The sequence below is a fragment of the Muntiacus reevesi genome, chromosome 3, assembly GCF_963930625.1.
Source record: "Muntiacus reevesi chromosome 3, mMunRee1.1, whole genome shotgun sequence".
NCBI classification, from domain to species: domain Eukaryota; kingdom Metazoa; phylum Chordata; class Mammalia; order Artiodactyla; family Cervidae; genus Muntiacus; species Muntiacus reevesi.
In genome coordinates this window covers 263,287,105-263,304,501 of record NC_089251.1, presented here as the reverse complement: position 1 = coordinate 263,304,501, position 17,397 = coordinate 263,287,105, and the positions used below count along the sequence as shown (strand labels likewise).

At 40.1% G+C, this 17,397-nt stretch overlaps 1 protein-coding gene across 1 annotated transcript in view; it reads right to left on the bottom strand.

Moving 5' to 3' along the window:
* MFSD6 (major facilitator superfamily domain containing 6) overlaps positions 1 to 17,397 on the bottom strand; it is an 83,546-nt gene that overhangs the window by 52,198 nt on the left and 13,951 nt on the right. The window contains exon 2 of the mRNA XM_065931929.1: positions 7,342 to 8,950. Coding sequence (XP_065788001.1) covers positions 7,342 to 8,897 — 1,556 coding nt within the window. The 5' untranslated portion in view covers positions 8,898 to 8,950. The remainder of the gene's footprint in view (positions 1 to 7,341; positions 8,951 to 17,397) is intronic.

The window sequence follows — 17,397 nt, the reverse complement described above, 5'->3', positions numbered from 1 at the left end:
GGTACTATAAATTTCCACCTGATTTCATTGTAAAGAAAAAGACCTGAAGCCTAAGACCTGAAGCCATGATAACTATGTAAAAGTAGACTTTTAATCATTGTAAAGAAAAAGACCTAAAGCCTAAGACCTGAAGCCATGATAACTATGTAAAAGTAGACTTTTAATCATTTAAATGTATGCTACTTAGGGAAAACTATAATGGGAAACCCAGGTGCTCAATGGTAAAGAATCCTCCTGCCGATGCAGGAGATGCAGGAGATGAGGATTCCATCTCTGGGTCAGGAAGATCCCCTGGAGCAGGAAATGGCAACCTATTTTAGTACTCTTGCCTGGAAAATTCTATGGACAGCAGAGGCCGGTGGGCTACAGTCCATGGGGGCGGAAAGCGTTGGATCCAACTGAGACACATACATATTAGTGGCACAAAATCTCAATGTTTATTTTACCTGATATATGAGGATATGATATGTCTCCTTAGAACATATGCAGCTTTAAACACACACACACTCTCTCTCACTCTCTCACACACACATCAGGTTCTTTCATGGGAAGATAATTATACTGATCCACTATAAACAGACCTAAGCTTCAAGCTATTTTCCAATCTAAAATACCAAAAAAGGGAGAGAATATATATATCTAGCACCAAGAAAGGAAACTGAATATTTTGCTGTACTTCCTTAAAGACACAAAATGTTACAGATAAACTGAGGGCTTCCCCTGTCCTCTTTCTTCCCCAACCAGTCCCTTCCTTTTATGTCCTGTCCAGAAAGCTAGGGCTATATGAACTCAGGATGCATTTTCCCTCCATAAATTTAAGTGGCTTTTCTTCCTATACAATTAGGCATAGCCATAAAAGTATGTGTAACTTTTGAAATGCATTGCTAAAATTTGCATAAGTATATTATTTTGCTTTCTCCCCCATTCAACATCATGGTTTGAGAGTTTTCTATGTTGACATATTGATATAGTCTATTCCTTTTCTGCATAATAGTCCATCTTACGACTATCCTACACTGAATGCATCTATTCCCCAATTGATGAATACTTAGACCAGTTCTCTTTCTCACTGTTAGAAAGCTGCAGTAAGCAAGTAGCATCTTTGTACATGTCTTTCTGCATATGTGTAAAATTTCTCTGATGGCTCAGATGGTAAAGAATCTGCCTGCAACATGGGAGACTGGGGTTTGATTCCTAGGTTGGGAAGATCCCCTGGAGGAGGGCATGGCAACCCACTCCAGTATTCTTGCCTGGAGAATCCCATGGACAGAGGAGCCTGGCAGACCACAGTCCATGGGGTCACAGAGTCGGACACAACTGAGCAACTAAGCACAGCACACAGCAAAAGTTTCTCTAGGCAGGTAAGTATCTTAAAACGCAATTATCAAGCCATAGGAAATGTCCAACTTGTACATTACCATGGACTGCTGAATTGGTCTCCAGAGTGGTTATCAAGCAACATAATCTACTAGAAGACTGGGTAAATAATAATTTAAAAAATCAAGAGAACTAAGATATGCAAGTCACTATTCTAAGCAATTAATGTGTTTTATCTCATTTAGTTTTCATGAAAAAAAGTAAGAAAGTTAATACTAATGATACTCCTACTTAGAGGTGACAAAACAGAGATACAAAATGTTATATAACTTCTCCAAGGCCACATGGTTCCAAGAGGCATAGTCAAGCTCTAAACTAGGCAACATGCCTCCCAGTCCATGCTTGTAACTGCTATGGACACTGCCTTTCATGAATAAGGACAGGAAGAGACCTTCCCCTGGAGACTACAGCTGCTTCCTTTCTCTATTTTCTTACTGTTGATCCCTGTTCCTTTTATTCCTTGTCCCTTTATTTTTTTTCTCTCCCTTACTCACGTCTCCCTTGGTCCACTTGTAAACATGTCTAGAAGACCTTGGCTCAGGTGATGGCATTGGAGGGGTACTCAGAAAGTTATCTGCTCCTGAAGCAAGATGTAGAAACAGGCTACAGTATCATACAACTCCCCACAAACATGAGGATACAAGGATACCTACTTTAAGCCATAAAACAGAGACCAACAGTTCAATAAGGTCAGAAACCCAAAATAGAATCTTGGAGACAAGCATAACTGATTTTCCTCAGCCCATTTCTCTTCTTCTACAACAAGATTTCCTTGCTCACTTGGTTCACATTCCTGGTTTTAACTATCCCAAACCTAACCTCTTTTTGGGCTTTTAAAGCAGTCAACTGTCTGCTAGACATTCCCACATAGATGTTTCAATTTTAAGGTAAACAAACCCATCGCTGGATTCTGATGAACTTCCACTCTCTCCTACATTCTGTCTCTTCTTCTCAATTTCCTCCTGGGTTTGGCAGAACCACTGCACCCAAACTGAAACACGAAGGTCTCTACATCACTCCTCACACCAAACCATTCCACTGATTCTACCTCCACACACACACTCCATCCCTCCACTTCTGGTGCTGTCGCTGTTCTCCAGGCCTGTGTGATCTCTCACCGGGACTATTTCAGGAATCTTCTCACTGGGCTCCTGCTTCAAAGTCCCCACCGCATTGCAGATAAACCAGCACCAGTGGCTCTCCTCCGCTCTGAACCTCGCCACAATGCCCTCCTGCACCCAGAATAAAGTTCCTTTCCTAATCCCAGCTCCTATCTGGCCTCCAATCTCCCTGTCTTTTCCAACCCCCTTCCTTTTAGTGTTCATCCTTGCAACCTATTAAACTGGGTTGCCCAGGCCTAAATAAACTGTTCAATTAAACTTAACAAGTATGCAGAGTTTTGATTTTTAAATGATAGAGTAACAGTTACTCCTTTAGATCATGTATAATTTCAAACGAGATGGTTGAATGGCATCACCAACTCAACGGATATGACTTTGAGCAAGCTCCAGGAGACGGTGGACAGGGAAGCCTGGAGTGCTGCAGTCCATAGGGACGCAGAGTCGGACACAACTGAGTGACTGAACAACAATGACAACGTGAGAAAGAAGCCTTATCACTTTTTTCTGTTGTGGTAAAGTCATTTTGTAAATAAGAAATAACATTCCATTAAGAAAAGAGAAGGGAAAACTGTTCAGGTCCATCCTCTGTTGTTGTTGTTTTTAAATCAAGAATTGGGTTATTCTATTTCCATTCGTTCCCTTCATTGTGGCGATTGCCAGTATAAGTTCTAAGCAGTTAAGGACTGTGGACGTCAGGATGTAATTGGGGAAACAGGCACCAATCTTAATTCAGGGTGCTTAGATAGACGGTGGAAGAGCTGAGAAGCCAGAGAAGCTGGAGAAAGCCGCAGACAGCCTCCAAAGGATGCGGGCTGAGCGCCCACGGCGGGCAGAGCCACCGGTGAGAGGCAATTTGACAGGACTCGGGGGCTCAGGACTCGGGGACTCGGGCTGAGAGGAGGCAGGGCCGAGCCTGGGCGGGGGCTGAGCACCGCAGAGGAGGAACTCCCGCTATGCTATACCGGGTGAGCGCTGCAGACCAGGGTCCGGCTGATTACCGGTCAACACCTGCATCTGAGCAAACCACTGGAGCCGGGCAAGACCCACGTGAGAGGATTAAAGGGAACCATCTCCAAAGTTCACACAGGACGAAAGAGGGAAGGCTGTTCCCTTCCTTCACACCCGCTCATCCTCCACCCGGGCCTCTCACCAGCCCGGCGGTCACCACCCTGGCTGGAGTACCTAGGTACACACCGCCGGACAGCCTGAGGTCATCGGTCTAGGTGGAGCTGGAGCATTAGGAGTTCTAAAAGCTCGCCCAGGGTGAGTCTAACAGTTGCACACCACTGCCGCAGGTGCGCCCAGCAGACCAGGGGCTGGGAGAAGCAGCTTGTAGAAGCCTGCGCCCTGCCATGGGGGGCGGGAGAGGCCCCAAGAGCCAAGGGGTCCAGGATCGACAGCAAGGCCGAAGAGGCAGGCAGAAACAAGGGACAGGATACCAAGCAATAAAATCACAAACGCAATCCTAAACCTCCAGCTCCAGGTCAGCTCCCCTGCTCAGGCCAGCGGCAGTTCCCTCCCCCTTCCGACGCTGACTGCTATCCCTCCGGTGACAGGCTGCTAACACTGGCCCGCACGTCCTCAGCGGCTGGCTGGCGTCTTGCTATCCGCTCCTGCTCTTTCTGCAGCGCCCACCAGCAATGTCTGCGTTCCTCCTCTTGCTAGTAGCATCCTGTATTTCCTTCTCTCCTCCCTAAATGACCAGCCAACTCATTTGGATACTTAGCAACTATTTAGTAGTAATTAACGGCTAATAATGGTTAACATATTATCGCTTCCAGATAGTATTTGGAAACTACTGACTCAGTATAAGAATTTCAGGTCAAAGTCAGAATCGCTTGAGTAGATTTTTGTGTGTCCCTTAAAATGTAAATCAATTTGAATGACATAACACAGGTGAAGCCCTAATATGAATAGTAATGATTTTTGTTGTTCTTCTTAGTCACTCAGTCATGTCTGACTTTTTGTGACCCTATGGACTTCAGCATGCCAGGCTTTCCTGCCCTTCACTATTTCCTGGAGTTTGCTCAAACAAATGATTAGTTGAAATGTATTTTGATCACAACTCTACTCATGGTTGCTGAAACATTCAACAAGGTAAATATAGCCTTAAAATACATTTATATTTCTAGATAAAGAAATCTAGTCATTGTCATTACATAAATTAGCCTAGAAATGTACTTGCTGTAAATACCAAAGTCTTATGGTTTTGAATCAAAAGAAATTTACTGTTTTAGTGGAAATAGGAAGCATTATCCTATTTGCCTGAGACAGTCACTTTCCAGAGGGGACAAAATCCAAGATCAAAATCAGAAATAATTTACTCTGTGTATAGACATGTTAATCAATGAAAAATGGGGCTCAAGCTGCAGAACTGTTACAGTAGTAAGTGGTTCAAAATTGGACAGGCTGTTTTAAAAACTGTTTTCCGGTATGATGGTTTCTTCACTATGAACCTATACAAACTTATGAAAATCTACTTTCTAAAAATTCTTTTTGTTGTTGTTTTCTTAATTTATTTTTAATTGAAGAAAAATTACAATATTGTATTGGTTTCTGCCATACATCAACTTTTAACTACATTAGGATAGTTACAATTTTTGTGGGTATGCTGACTCCTACAAACAACCCCCCATAAGTTAGTCACAGAATACTGAAAAACATGCATGCATATATACGGGCCAGACAGATCTCTCCTTATGATCCTACAAGGAAAACATAAAGGTTATGAATTCATAGAAAGATGATTTCTGTTTATCAACTAATACATGATATTCTTTCAATTAAAAAGTAAAACTGTCATCACTACATTTTTAAGCCCTCAAATCTCAACCACCACTAACCGGGCTCCAAAAATTCTCAACAAAAGAAACATATCCATTATACCTAAATATGTGGGCATAATCTCACCACAACTATCAGAATCTTTTAAAAGTAGTTAATTCATTTCAATGAACAGGGTAAAAATCCAAAAGCAGTAAATGACCACAAACTGATGGAATCCCAGTAGGCTTCTGGGAACAACAACGTGACCCCAAGAGCTTTCTTCTTCCATTACATCATTAAAGGGAAAAAAGATGCTTTTGTATGTAAAACTAGAAAATCAAGGTTAAGTGAGTCATTTGTTTTTATATAATGAGATACTAGCATTCATGTAATGAGTTTTTATGTAATGAGTTCTCTCTTAAAAAAAGAAAACACAAGTGTAAGCTTATGTAATTACCAATAGTAAACCCACCAGGATTCTACCATAAAACTGTATACTTTAGACAAAAGGCAAAGGTAGAAGAGAAATTACTTTTCTTAGCATGTGAGAAGACCTTAACAACTTCTTTGAAAATAAAACCTACATGCATACTCTGTACTGGGTCGACATTCAATTAACATTATTTAGTGATTAAATCATGATGTCTAGGAAAGCCACTCATGAGTAAGACCTGACAAGGTACCTTTCTGGGAATAAATGGCTGTGGTTTTTAAACACACTATTAGGTGAGGGGAGATCCTGCTCAGACAACCCAACCAAGCTAAGAAATTCATCACTGTGAGTCTAACTCATCACAGCTCGGAGAACATAAACATGACCTGGACAAGGTTAAACAACCTTGTCCCAGACCGTGGGACAAGGTCTGGGACAACCCCAGACCGTGACATCACAAGGCTCTCTGCCGACTGGTCCCACCGAGTGTGCCTCAGGGAGCCTGTGTCTCTGATGCTAGCTGTCCGTACAGTGCCTGACTTTGTTTGTGACAACAAAGGGGTCAAAGATTTGAGATGGAGAAGGAACAGGACACAGCCTCCCAAAGCAAAATCAAACAAGGAAAAACAGTCACAATTGTATCGGGAGAAGTAAAATTCTAGGTTGAAACTTGACATTAGAAAATATTTTTCTTCAGTTAGTCAAAGGGATATTAAAGGGAAAAAGATCAATGTTTCTCAGATCTTGCCAGTGTCTATTTCTCCTTTCTCATAGAAACAGTAGATTTAAAGATTATCACATACACACAAACACACATGGCTGCTTTTAATTACAGCAACTTCAAATTTTAGGGACAGACGTGCCATGCTTTTCTATAAGGTTTAAGTGTATCTGGCTCCACATTTTAGAGCCAACAGCAAAGCAGAAAGACATAAAGAGCAAGGTACATTTCAAACAACTTCAGACAAACATTAGTGGTAAAAAACATTACTAAAAAACACTAGGTATTTATAGATTTTTTTGCTTAAAAGGATTACATGGGAAATTTTAGGTAGGAGAAAGATTTTTAAGTATCCCATGTTTTCATGGCAGATCAAAATGCAGAGACCCATGTAATAAACAGAAAAAATTATATAAGATGCCCTTCCATGGAATATCATGGATTAATGATTTTGGTGGGTCACATCACAGCCTTATTAAATATAACGGACATCTTCAATACACCATACATTCAAGGTCTTTCTGCATCAGCAAGTGGCTGAGAATAACTGAAGGCTGAAAAAACATAATCCTCTTTATCTACTTAAACCCTTCCTCATAAATGCCTTAGACAGCTGGACCCTTCAAGGTCCATGGAGTAATAGAGTTGACTAAATTGGTGCTTTTATACCTGAAAATGTTTAATCTAAGAGTCTCTTGGCATACAGAGGGGAAACATCATATTTTGAGGTAATTCAACTAGGTTCATCATTTCCTTCCTTTTGATTCTATTTTAAAGAGAAAGAGCAACAGAAATCCCCACTCTCACCTAAACCTTACCCCCAACACAAATGATGATATCCTTAAACATGCTCAACGGAGCTCGAAACTAGGAAAAGATGAAGCTCGGCTGCTGAGGGGCAGCAACAGAAGGCATGATCTTACCTGATGTGGCCAATCAGTTCAATAAGCTTGTGACTGAAAAAATAAGCCGTCAGCTCAGACACGTGGCTCAGGACGGAACAGACCCCAAAGAGAGTTGTTGTTCCGTTCAGGTCCTCCAGATGCCAGTAGAGGAAGGTGAACACGAAGCCATACCCAAAACCCATAAACCAAGCCACGAACAGCACGGAGCCATACTGCACGCTGCAAAGCAGCCTGATCAAGTCCCAGAAGCTGAAGGCCCGCGAGTGGCTGGTGGCGGTCGGTGTCTCCTCAGACGACTCCGTGGAGCTGTTCCTCTCCACCTGCGGGATCTCCACCTCCTTCCCTTTACTGTCACTGCTTTTGAAGTGGCTGTAGCGGAATCGGAACTGGGTGGCAACAATCAAGGCCATGGTCATGAGAACCCCAAAGACGAAGAAGACGATCTGGTAGTTCCGGTACTCGGGCGGCTTACAGCCCTTCCCTTCGATGAGCACGTCTACGTGGGTGTAGTCGATGCCGATGCCCACGGACAGCATGGCCAGGCCCCAGCCCAGGGAGCCCCACATGCGCTGCAGTCCATAGCGGTCTCTGTGCTTTCCCAGATACTGCAGTGTTACTGTGTCCACAATTGTGACGGAGGAGGCACTGAAAAATTCTCCTATTATGACAACTACCAAGATCACCAAGAATATAGCTTCCACTTCTTGTTGATCATAAACAAGAGTGACTTGGTCAGAAGGTACCGACTTGGTGGTAGCGGCCACGGAAGTGGTTGTCTCCCTGGTTGCATTTCCTGGAGGGGCAGAGGAGGTTGCAGTGCTTGGGTTCAAGGTCACAGTATGGTCAGTAACTTCATCAGTCTGAGGCTGCAGAGTGGGGGCACTGGTCTTGTTTGGAGCTGTCGAGAAGATGACAGTTTCTGTGACATTGGGCCCCGCTTCTGACATCACTGACCCATCATAACGAAGCAGGTGCCTTTTCTCACGAATTCTTGGGGAGGTGGTGATGAAAGAGACAATGGAGGAATTCGTCGGCAGGATAGTGAACGGGTGACTTGAATTGGTGGGATGAGCTGTCGGGGGGATCTTTGGTACACATCGCAAGGTAGCGGGTTTGACAAATCCGATGCCCAGGTTGAATAAAACCCAACACAAAAGAGAAAAGAGGAGGACGATTTTGCCTTTTTTAAAGCGATCTGCAACTACACCCCAAAATGGGGCACTGCAGAATTCAATGAAGTATCGAATACCTACCAGCAGGCCACTCTGGCTGGGTGACATTCCCAGCTGCTTGTAATACACAGGCAAAAGGGGGTAGAGAGAGCCATATGCCGAGTAAAAGAAAAAATAAAAGACCTTGGAAATGAGAAGATCATTGTTTATTTTAACGCAGTGTTTCTCTATCCAGTCTATTTCCTCCTCAGGAATAGCAGCTGTTTCAGATGGGGACGGTGTTTCATTTGAAGGTGGTTCTGGTTCCCTGGAAATACCATTAAAAGGATCGGCAAGCACGTATTTTCTCTTCTGTTCCTCTTCATCGTCGGTTAAGATGGCAACTTTATCATCTGTCGCCATGGCTTATCACCACCATCAGAAAGTTGACGACCTTCAAAATTTTGGCTGTTGATCTGTAAAGTGAAATTTAAAAGAGAGCTTAGTATAAAAATGATAACATTTAAACATGAGAGTTTCACCTTGTAGGAAATGGAGGAGTTTCAAACTACAACTAAAAATAATAATTGTGAGAGAGAACCATCACCATTCACTTGCAGCCATACAATAATGATAAGGAGAAATAACTTTACAAAAATCAAGTGCTCTCTCTGTGGCCACTGACTGGCTATAATTACACCTTCTAATGGTTCATTCTTCTGGTTCATTCTCAATCTTTTCACTGATTCCTAGGGAAAATGTACAAATAATAGGGATTACGCCTAAACCAAATAGAGGGTAAACAGTATTTACAGTTTCTTGGTTTTACTTTTCAAACAAATCCACTGCACTGTGAAGTCTAGAATGCTTAGAAAATAAAGGTAGCTAAAACCATTTCAGTTTCTAGGAAAAAAACAGAAATAAGCCCTTAACCACAACTACAAATGTGATGAGAAAAGGGGACCCAATTGCACATTTGCATCTGCAGTTGGTCACTATAGCCATAACAATGATATCATGATAAGGAAGTAGTCTTTACGCTGCTTATATTACATACATTTTCCAGATGTGCTTTTGTAGACTGTAGTTTAAGATAATGTAAAAAAAATAGCAGATAGCGTTTACTGGGTACAAACTCTGCCCCAGACAACACTGAAAGATCTTTAAATGTGTTAATTCATATTCATCACAATATCTCTACTGTCTCCTCCATTTCACAGATGAGAAAAAATGAGGTTTAAATAGCTCACATGTGCACAGCAAGATTTTGAACCCCAATATTATGATTTTAGGCTTCCCATGTGGTTCAGTGATAAAGAATCCACCTGCCAATGCAGGAGACGCAGGTTCAATCCCTGAATCAGGAAGATGCCCTGGAGAAGGAAACGGCAATCCACTTCAGTATTCTTGCCTGGGAGACCCCATGGACAGAGGAGCCTGGGAGGCTACAGTCCATGGGGTTGCAAAGAGTCGGACATGACTTAGCAACTAAACAATGACATTGTGGCTTTTGGACATAAACTCTAGTATACCACACTAAACTGCCAAATACCACATTTTGGATAATAAAGTGCTATTAAATCTTTTTATGAGACAGCGTGTTTCATATGAAAGATAAACAAGACAACAAACGCATAAACTCATCGGAACAATGCCACACTGCCCAGAATTTCCTTTTCTTCTATTATACAAATGATTAAAGAGTCAAAAGGTCTTGCTTGCATCAAGATTTGTCAAGGTGCAATGAGTATATTTGGATGTAGGAGGTGTATATATTAAATACCTATTAATTCCTTTCAGTTTCTTTACTAGAGAGATATAATTCCACCCTTCAGAATACATTTTGCTCTCCCTTTTCCCAAAACGAAAAGTAAATTTCTGAAGATCTTCCAAAATCATGCTTGTAAACATTTAAAAATCTCTACCTAGCTCCAGGCAGACAGTAGAAATATAACTTAATGAGGCCTGTTGTAATAAGTCTAAGTCAAATTATCTTTTACCCCCAAAGGCCAGGTGTCAACATAGTTATAAGTTTTGAAAATGTTCATATATTTCTCTTTTATTCGGTTAAGTTTTTTTTCTAATTTGAGGTAAAATTCATGTAACAAAAAATGAGCCATCAGTGAACAATTCAGTGGAATTTAGCACATTCACAATGTTGTACAACCATCATTTCTCTCTAGTTCCCAGATCACCGTTTTGTTAATCATACAGGAAAACTTTTTTCATCTCCCACAAAACTTGAAGGAAAAGCAAAATCCAATCTTCTGCTGCCAAGCTAAAAAATTTTCCTCAATGTTCTCTACTTATTTTTCTTTCATCATTAGTGCCTCCACCTGCTCAAATCAGTACCTCCAATTCTATTTCATCACCTGAAAAACACAGTAATTCTCCTTTGGACTTATTTTCCAAATTAATTTCAGTTTGAGCTCAAACTTCAAAGAAATATTGGTCGTTTTTAAAATGTATAAAAATTATATGACACTTCTGGTGAAAATGGCAGATTGAGCACATCTGTTTTACTGCATCCTTAAACCTGACCAAAACGGTAGCACCAACAAACACCCACGCTTCTAAAGCCATCATCCAAGCTGTGAAAATTAACAGGTACATAATAGCAATAAAACAAAATTCTGGAAGCCAAAACATAGAAAATTGGTAAATAATGGTGAATCTGAGAAAACTGAAACCCTGGTGGACAGTGGGGAAAGCCAAGAACAACAAATTACAATTTATTCCTCAGAGTCCCTCAAAGGCTCACGGGCTGGCCTTACTAGGTTTATCTGCAAGTAAGAGGGCATGTGTTTAAAGCAGGGCTTGCTGCTAACAACAGAGTTAACGGAAAGTCTGGACCCCAGCGCAGAAGGCTCAGTCCCCTGCTCCCCTCCACCTAGCTAACCAGTCAACTAGAGGATATCCCTCTGGAGAGAATAAAACAGAGGTCTTGAGTCACAGAGGACCAGTAACAGCTGAGCGTACAGGTGCCATACTGAAAAGAGGGGGGCCCTGAGTGAACATGCACATCCTAGATTCAAGCCCTGGCCTGGAACCCAAGCCCCACCCCACTTTCCACGCTAGGTTCTCAGAGGCTGGAAGGTTCTTCCCTGGAGAATTTGACCAATCCAAGAGAAATGACCTCTCAATCATGATACTGAAACCTCCCCAACTAAACAATCCAACCAAATCACTCCACACAGGAGTTCAGGGTCTTAACAAGCCCTGTCACTAAATGTGAGCAGTCACCAAGAATTATAAGACATTTGAGGAAAGGCTCTTACAGGAAAGATGGAGTTGAAACAGACAGGAAAAAAATCAATATGGAGCAAACAGAAGTCCTATGAGGAGGAAAATAGTTCTTAAATATAATATTAACATTTTCATAAATAAGACACATACATGCTACAAACATGCTTGAAACAAATGAAAAAAATAGAAAGCTGAAGTACAGAAATAATAGAAAGTCTCAGCAATCTAAGAAATATATATATAAAGAAAAACAAAATGGAAATGTTAGAGCTGGAAAATACAATAACCAAAATACAAAAACTCTATGGATGGACTCAACAGCAGAATGGCAGAGAGGGAAGAATCAGTGAACTGCAAGTATAATAGAAATATGAACAACAGAAAGAAAATAGATTGAAAAAAATTAACAGAACTTCAAGGACCTGTGGGACTATAGCAGAAGATTGAACATTAATGACATGAGAGTCCTTGAAGGAGAAGAGAAAAAGAGCAGCACTGAAGTACTCAAAGAAACAAAGGCCAAAAACATCTCAAAACTGGCAAGAGACACATAAACCTACAGATTTAAGAAGCTGAATGAACTCTGAACAAGTGAAACCCACACCAAGACATAACATAGTCAAACTGCAAAAACCAAACACACAAAAAATCTTGAGGGCAGAGACAGAAATCACAACTTACCAACAGAGGGAAAACTATTCAAATGAGAGTATGCTTGTTTTTTTTTTTTAAACCAGAAACTAGAGACACAAGAAGGAATACAATATTTTTTAAATGCTGAAAGAGAAAAATTGTCAAGCAAGAAACCAGTATCCAGAAAAAAAGACAGTTCAAAACCCAGGAAACTATGGACCAATATCCCTTATGAACACAGACACAAAAATCCTTAACAAAATATTAGAAAGAAAATTTAGCAAGAATTGTGCACTATGATCATGTAGGATTTACTCCAAGGATGCAAGGCTGCTGCAGTACTTGAAATCCAGTCAATGTAACCCACCATATAAACAAGCAAAGGAAAAAAAAGTATCATGGTCCTAATAACTGATGCAGAAAAAGCATTTGACGAAATTAAACACTCATTCCTGAGAAGTCTCAGAAGACTGAAATAAAAGCGATCTTCCTCAACTCAATAAAGATCTCCTACAAAACCCCACAGGTAACATTACATTTAATGGTGAAAGACTGAATGCTTTTTCTCTAAAATAGTGAAGAAGGGAAGATGTTCTCATTACTCTTAGGCAACTTAGTAGCAGAAGTTCTAACCAGTGCAATAAAGGGAAAAACAGGAAACAAAAAGTATCTAGATCAAAAAGGAAGAAACCCTCTCTGTTGACAGGGGCATGATTGTTCATGTAGGAAATCCCAAGAAATCTAAAAAGTTTCTAGAAAGAAGAAATATTTCAGTATAAATTAACAAAACATGTACAGGACTATATGCTGAAAAAATACAAAATGCTAGTAAAAGAAATAAATCTGAATAAATGGAGAGCTATATCATGTTCATGGGCTGCAACACTCAACACAGCAAAGACTTCAATTATTCTCAAATTTATATACAGGTTTAACACAATCCCTATCAAAATCTCAGTAAGGCTTTCTGGGAATTTGGGTGAGATTACTCTAAAATTTATCTGATAGGAAAAGGAATTAGAATAGCTAAAGCAACACTGAAAAAGATTTATTACTTAGCCACATATTAATTAGGACTGTGTGATACTGGCAGAAGAACAGACACATAGATCAGTGGGACAGAGCAAAGAGCCCAAGAATAAATCTACACAAATATGTCCAAGTGATATCTGACAAAGATGCAAAAACAGTTTGGTGGGAGAAAGATGATGACCTTTTCAACAAACAGTGCTGGTGTAGTTAGACATCAGTAGGCAAAAAATAAACGACTCATACGTTGTATGAACACTCACTCAAAATACATCACGGATTTAAATGTAAAACTATAAAACTTTTAGGGGAAAAAAAAACCCCTAGATTCTAGTGCTAACCAAACAGTTCTTAGACTTAGTACCAACAGCATGATTCATAAAAGGAAAAACTGATAAACTAGACATTATCAAAATTAAAAACTTTTGGCTGAAACCAACACAATATTTTAAAGCAGTTATTCTCTCATTAAAAATGATAACCCTATATGCAAAACAGAAAAAGAGACACAGAAGTACAGAACAGACTTTTGAACTCTGGGGGAGAACGTGAGGGTGGGATGTTTTGAAAGAACAGCATGTATACTATCTATGGTGAAACGGACCACCAGCCCAGGTGGGATACATGAGTCAGGTGCTCGGGCCTGGTGCACTGGGAGGACCCTGAGGAGTCGGGTGGGGAGGGAGGTGGGAGGGGGGATCGGGATGGGGAATACGTGTAACTATATGGCTGATTCATGCCAATGTATGACAAAACCCACTGAAATGTTGTAAAGTGATTGGCCTCCAACTAATAAAATAATATTTAAAAAAAAAAAAAAAAAAAAATAAATGAATTTTTAAAAAATTAAAAACTTTTGCTCTGGGAAAGACTATTAAAAGAATGAAGAGAGAACTTTTCCTGGTGGCCCAGTGGTAAAGAATCTGCCTTCCAGTGCAGGAGAAGTGGGTTCAATTCCTGGTCCAGGAAGATTCCACATGCTGAGTGGCAACTAAGCCCATACACCACAACGAAGACTCATCGCAGCCAAAAAAAAGAGAAAAGACAAGCTGTAGACTGGGAGAAAATATTTGCAAGCCACATATTCAACAAAGGGCTAGTATCTAGAATATGTAAAGAATTCTCAAACTCAACAGAAAATATACCAAACAATCCAAATAAAAAACAGACAAGACATGAAGAGACATTTCACCAAAGAGAATATATAGGACATACAGATGCAAATAAACTTGTGAAAAAATGTTCATTGTCACTAGCCATTAGGAAAATGTAAGTTAAAAACATGATATACCACTACATATCTATAAGAATGGATAAAATAAGAATAGTAACAACACCAAATTCTGACATCAATAAAGAGAAATTAGGTCATTCATACATTGCTGTTAGGGATGTTAAATGGTACAGCCACTCTGCAAAGCAGTTTGGCAGTTTCTTATAAATTTAAACAGTGACTACCGTATGACCCAGCAATTGCACTTTTGGGCATTTATCCCAAAAAAGCGAAAACTTATTTTCACATAGAAACCTGTTCACAAATGTTTATAGAGGCTTTATTTGTAATACTCAAAACCTGGAAACAACTGAGGTGTCCATCATGGATGAATGGTTACAAACAGTGGTACCTCAATACCACTGAAAATTGATCAGCAATAAAAGGGAATAAGTGATTGACACAGTAACCTGAATAAATCTCCAGAGAATTATAAAGAGTGAAAAAAGCCAATCTCAAAAGATTATGTACTCCATGATTCCACTCACAGATCATCCTAGGAGTGACACAGTTACTCATGTGGAGAACAGAAGAGACATGGCTGAGGGCTCGCCAGGGGTGGAGGTGGGAGGGAGGAGGGGTGGCTACAGAAGTGGGACGGCGGGGACGGGGGCCCTGAAAGTGTTCTGCATCTGGACTGCATCCATGTCAGCTATTATACCAACGGTTTTGCAAGATGTTACCACTGGGGAAAAGTGGGTACTGGATAAATGGGCTATGTCTGTATTATTTCCTAGAATAGGATGTGAATCTACAATTATCTCAGAATAAAAGGGTTTAATTTTAAAAACTCAAGATAGCAGTTACCCTGGGGTGAGGTAGTAGCTAGAAGTTCTGGGGTCCTGATAATTGTTTTCTTTTTTAATCTGGATCTTTTATTAAATGGAAGTGTTCACTTTGTAAGAAGTCAGTGAACTATATTATTTTTCAACAGAAAATTAACTTGGGGGGTGGGGTGGGAAGGAGGCTCAAGAGGGAGGGGATATATATACATACACACACACACACACACACACATTCATGGCTAATTCACATTACTGTATGGCAGAACCAACACAACATTGTAAAGCAATTATCCTCCAATTAAAAATAAAATTAAAAAAATAAAGTGAAGCACAGAAAAAAAATGAACTTAAAGACTTAAAATACAAAAAGAAAAGAGATGAAAGTAGAAGAGAAAAGACAATTATAGGATCACCCAGAAAGACAGGTATCTTAAAAACTGGAACTCCGAGACAAAACAGAGAAAATGAAGAGGTGGAAATTTTTTAATTCAAGAAAATTTCTCAGAACTGAGAGACATGAGTTGTCTGAAGTGACTGTGGAGTACTGGACACAGTGGATACAGAAGACCCAAGCCAAACCACATGAGCAAGCTTTCAGAACTCGAGAACAAACAGATGGCCCTACAAACTTTCAGAGAATAAAATGTGTCACATACGAAGGACCAGGAACCAGAATGGCTTCAGGAATCTCAGCAATAACCCTGGAAGCTATTCCCAACCAAATTATGACTCAAGTTTATAGGGGGAAAAAAGACACTTTATATATGCAATTTCTCAAAAAACAAACATACCTCTCATATATCCTTTCTTAGGTTGAGCACCACTAAAATAAGGGAATATACTTTATTTTGTTTCTGTATTCACAATGTGGATTATCTCAGTTCCTTTTTAGAGTCTAAACACTAATATTCGGAGTTGAAACAAGAAGTTTTTGCTTGTATTTTTAGATTTGAAATTCATATAAAAAAGTTACTGAATGTGACATTCATATAACAGGTACTGAATGTCATATTACAGAAACATTTTCTTCACTACTTTGCCTTGGTTGATACTATGAGAACTACTTAACACCTGGACTCATGTAACAAGAGAAAACTTTCATAACCTTATGATAATCAAAAATCATTTGAATCTGATGGAGAGGAAAGAATGATTTAGGGGAAAGTCACTCATCAAGGTTTAAATCAACCTCCTAATATAAGGTATTTTGCAACTTTGAATTAGCATTTGGGCATTAGTTCTTCATCATCCCTTGAACAATTTAGAAATTATGCTTTTTAAAGGCAACTTTGTGTCCTTCTCTGACCTACTTGTTATAGAATCAGCAGTTGATTTATGGAGAATAACTAAATAAAGGCCACCTGGCTAGAATTCATGCAGTTAGAACTTGATCTGTACAAATCTGAAAACTCTTTCTAGTTTGTGATGGAAGGATACTAGTAACTGCTTTTGATTATTATCTTTCAACAAGACAAAGCTCTTAGGACTGCAAAGGCACTAAAGTGTACAAAGGTGAATGTTGACAGGTGTTGTGGAATCTGCCTCTTCCCCTGGGAGCATTTTGACATGACTACTTTATGGCTGCATGAAATTGTGAAAGAACCAAAGCATTTCTAGGCTTGTCAATCCTGTCTGAATCTCCAGAGTCCACCTGGAGACCCGTGGGTGCTCAGTGCTACCCACTGACGCCCCACAACCCTCCCCAGAATCCAGAACCTGCCGTCTCTTCTTTCACGGTGGACCTTTCCCAAGCTTGTAGCAAAGTGTGTCTGCGAGGGGACAAACTGATCCATATGGTGGCTAATTCACAGCCTGCGGCTGCCCACTTTAAACAACATTCTGGTATTTTAATAGGTGCTTAGTGGGCTATATTATTCTCACTATTATTACTAAGTAAAATACAACACTTAAACACCACTTGCTGTGGGCTTAAAATGGACTAACTCATTCCTCACAA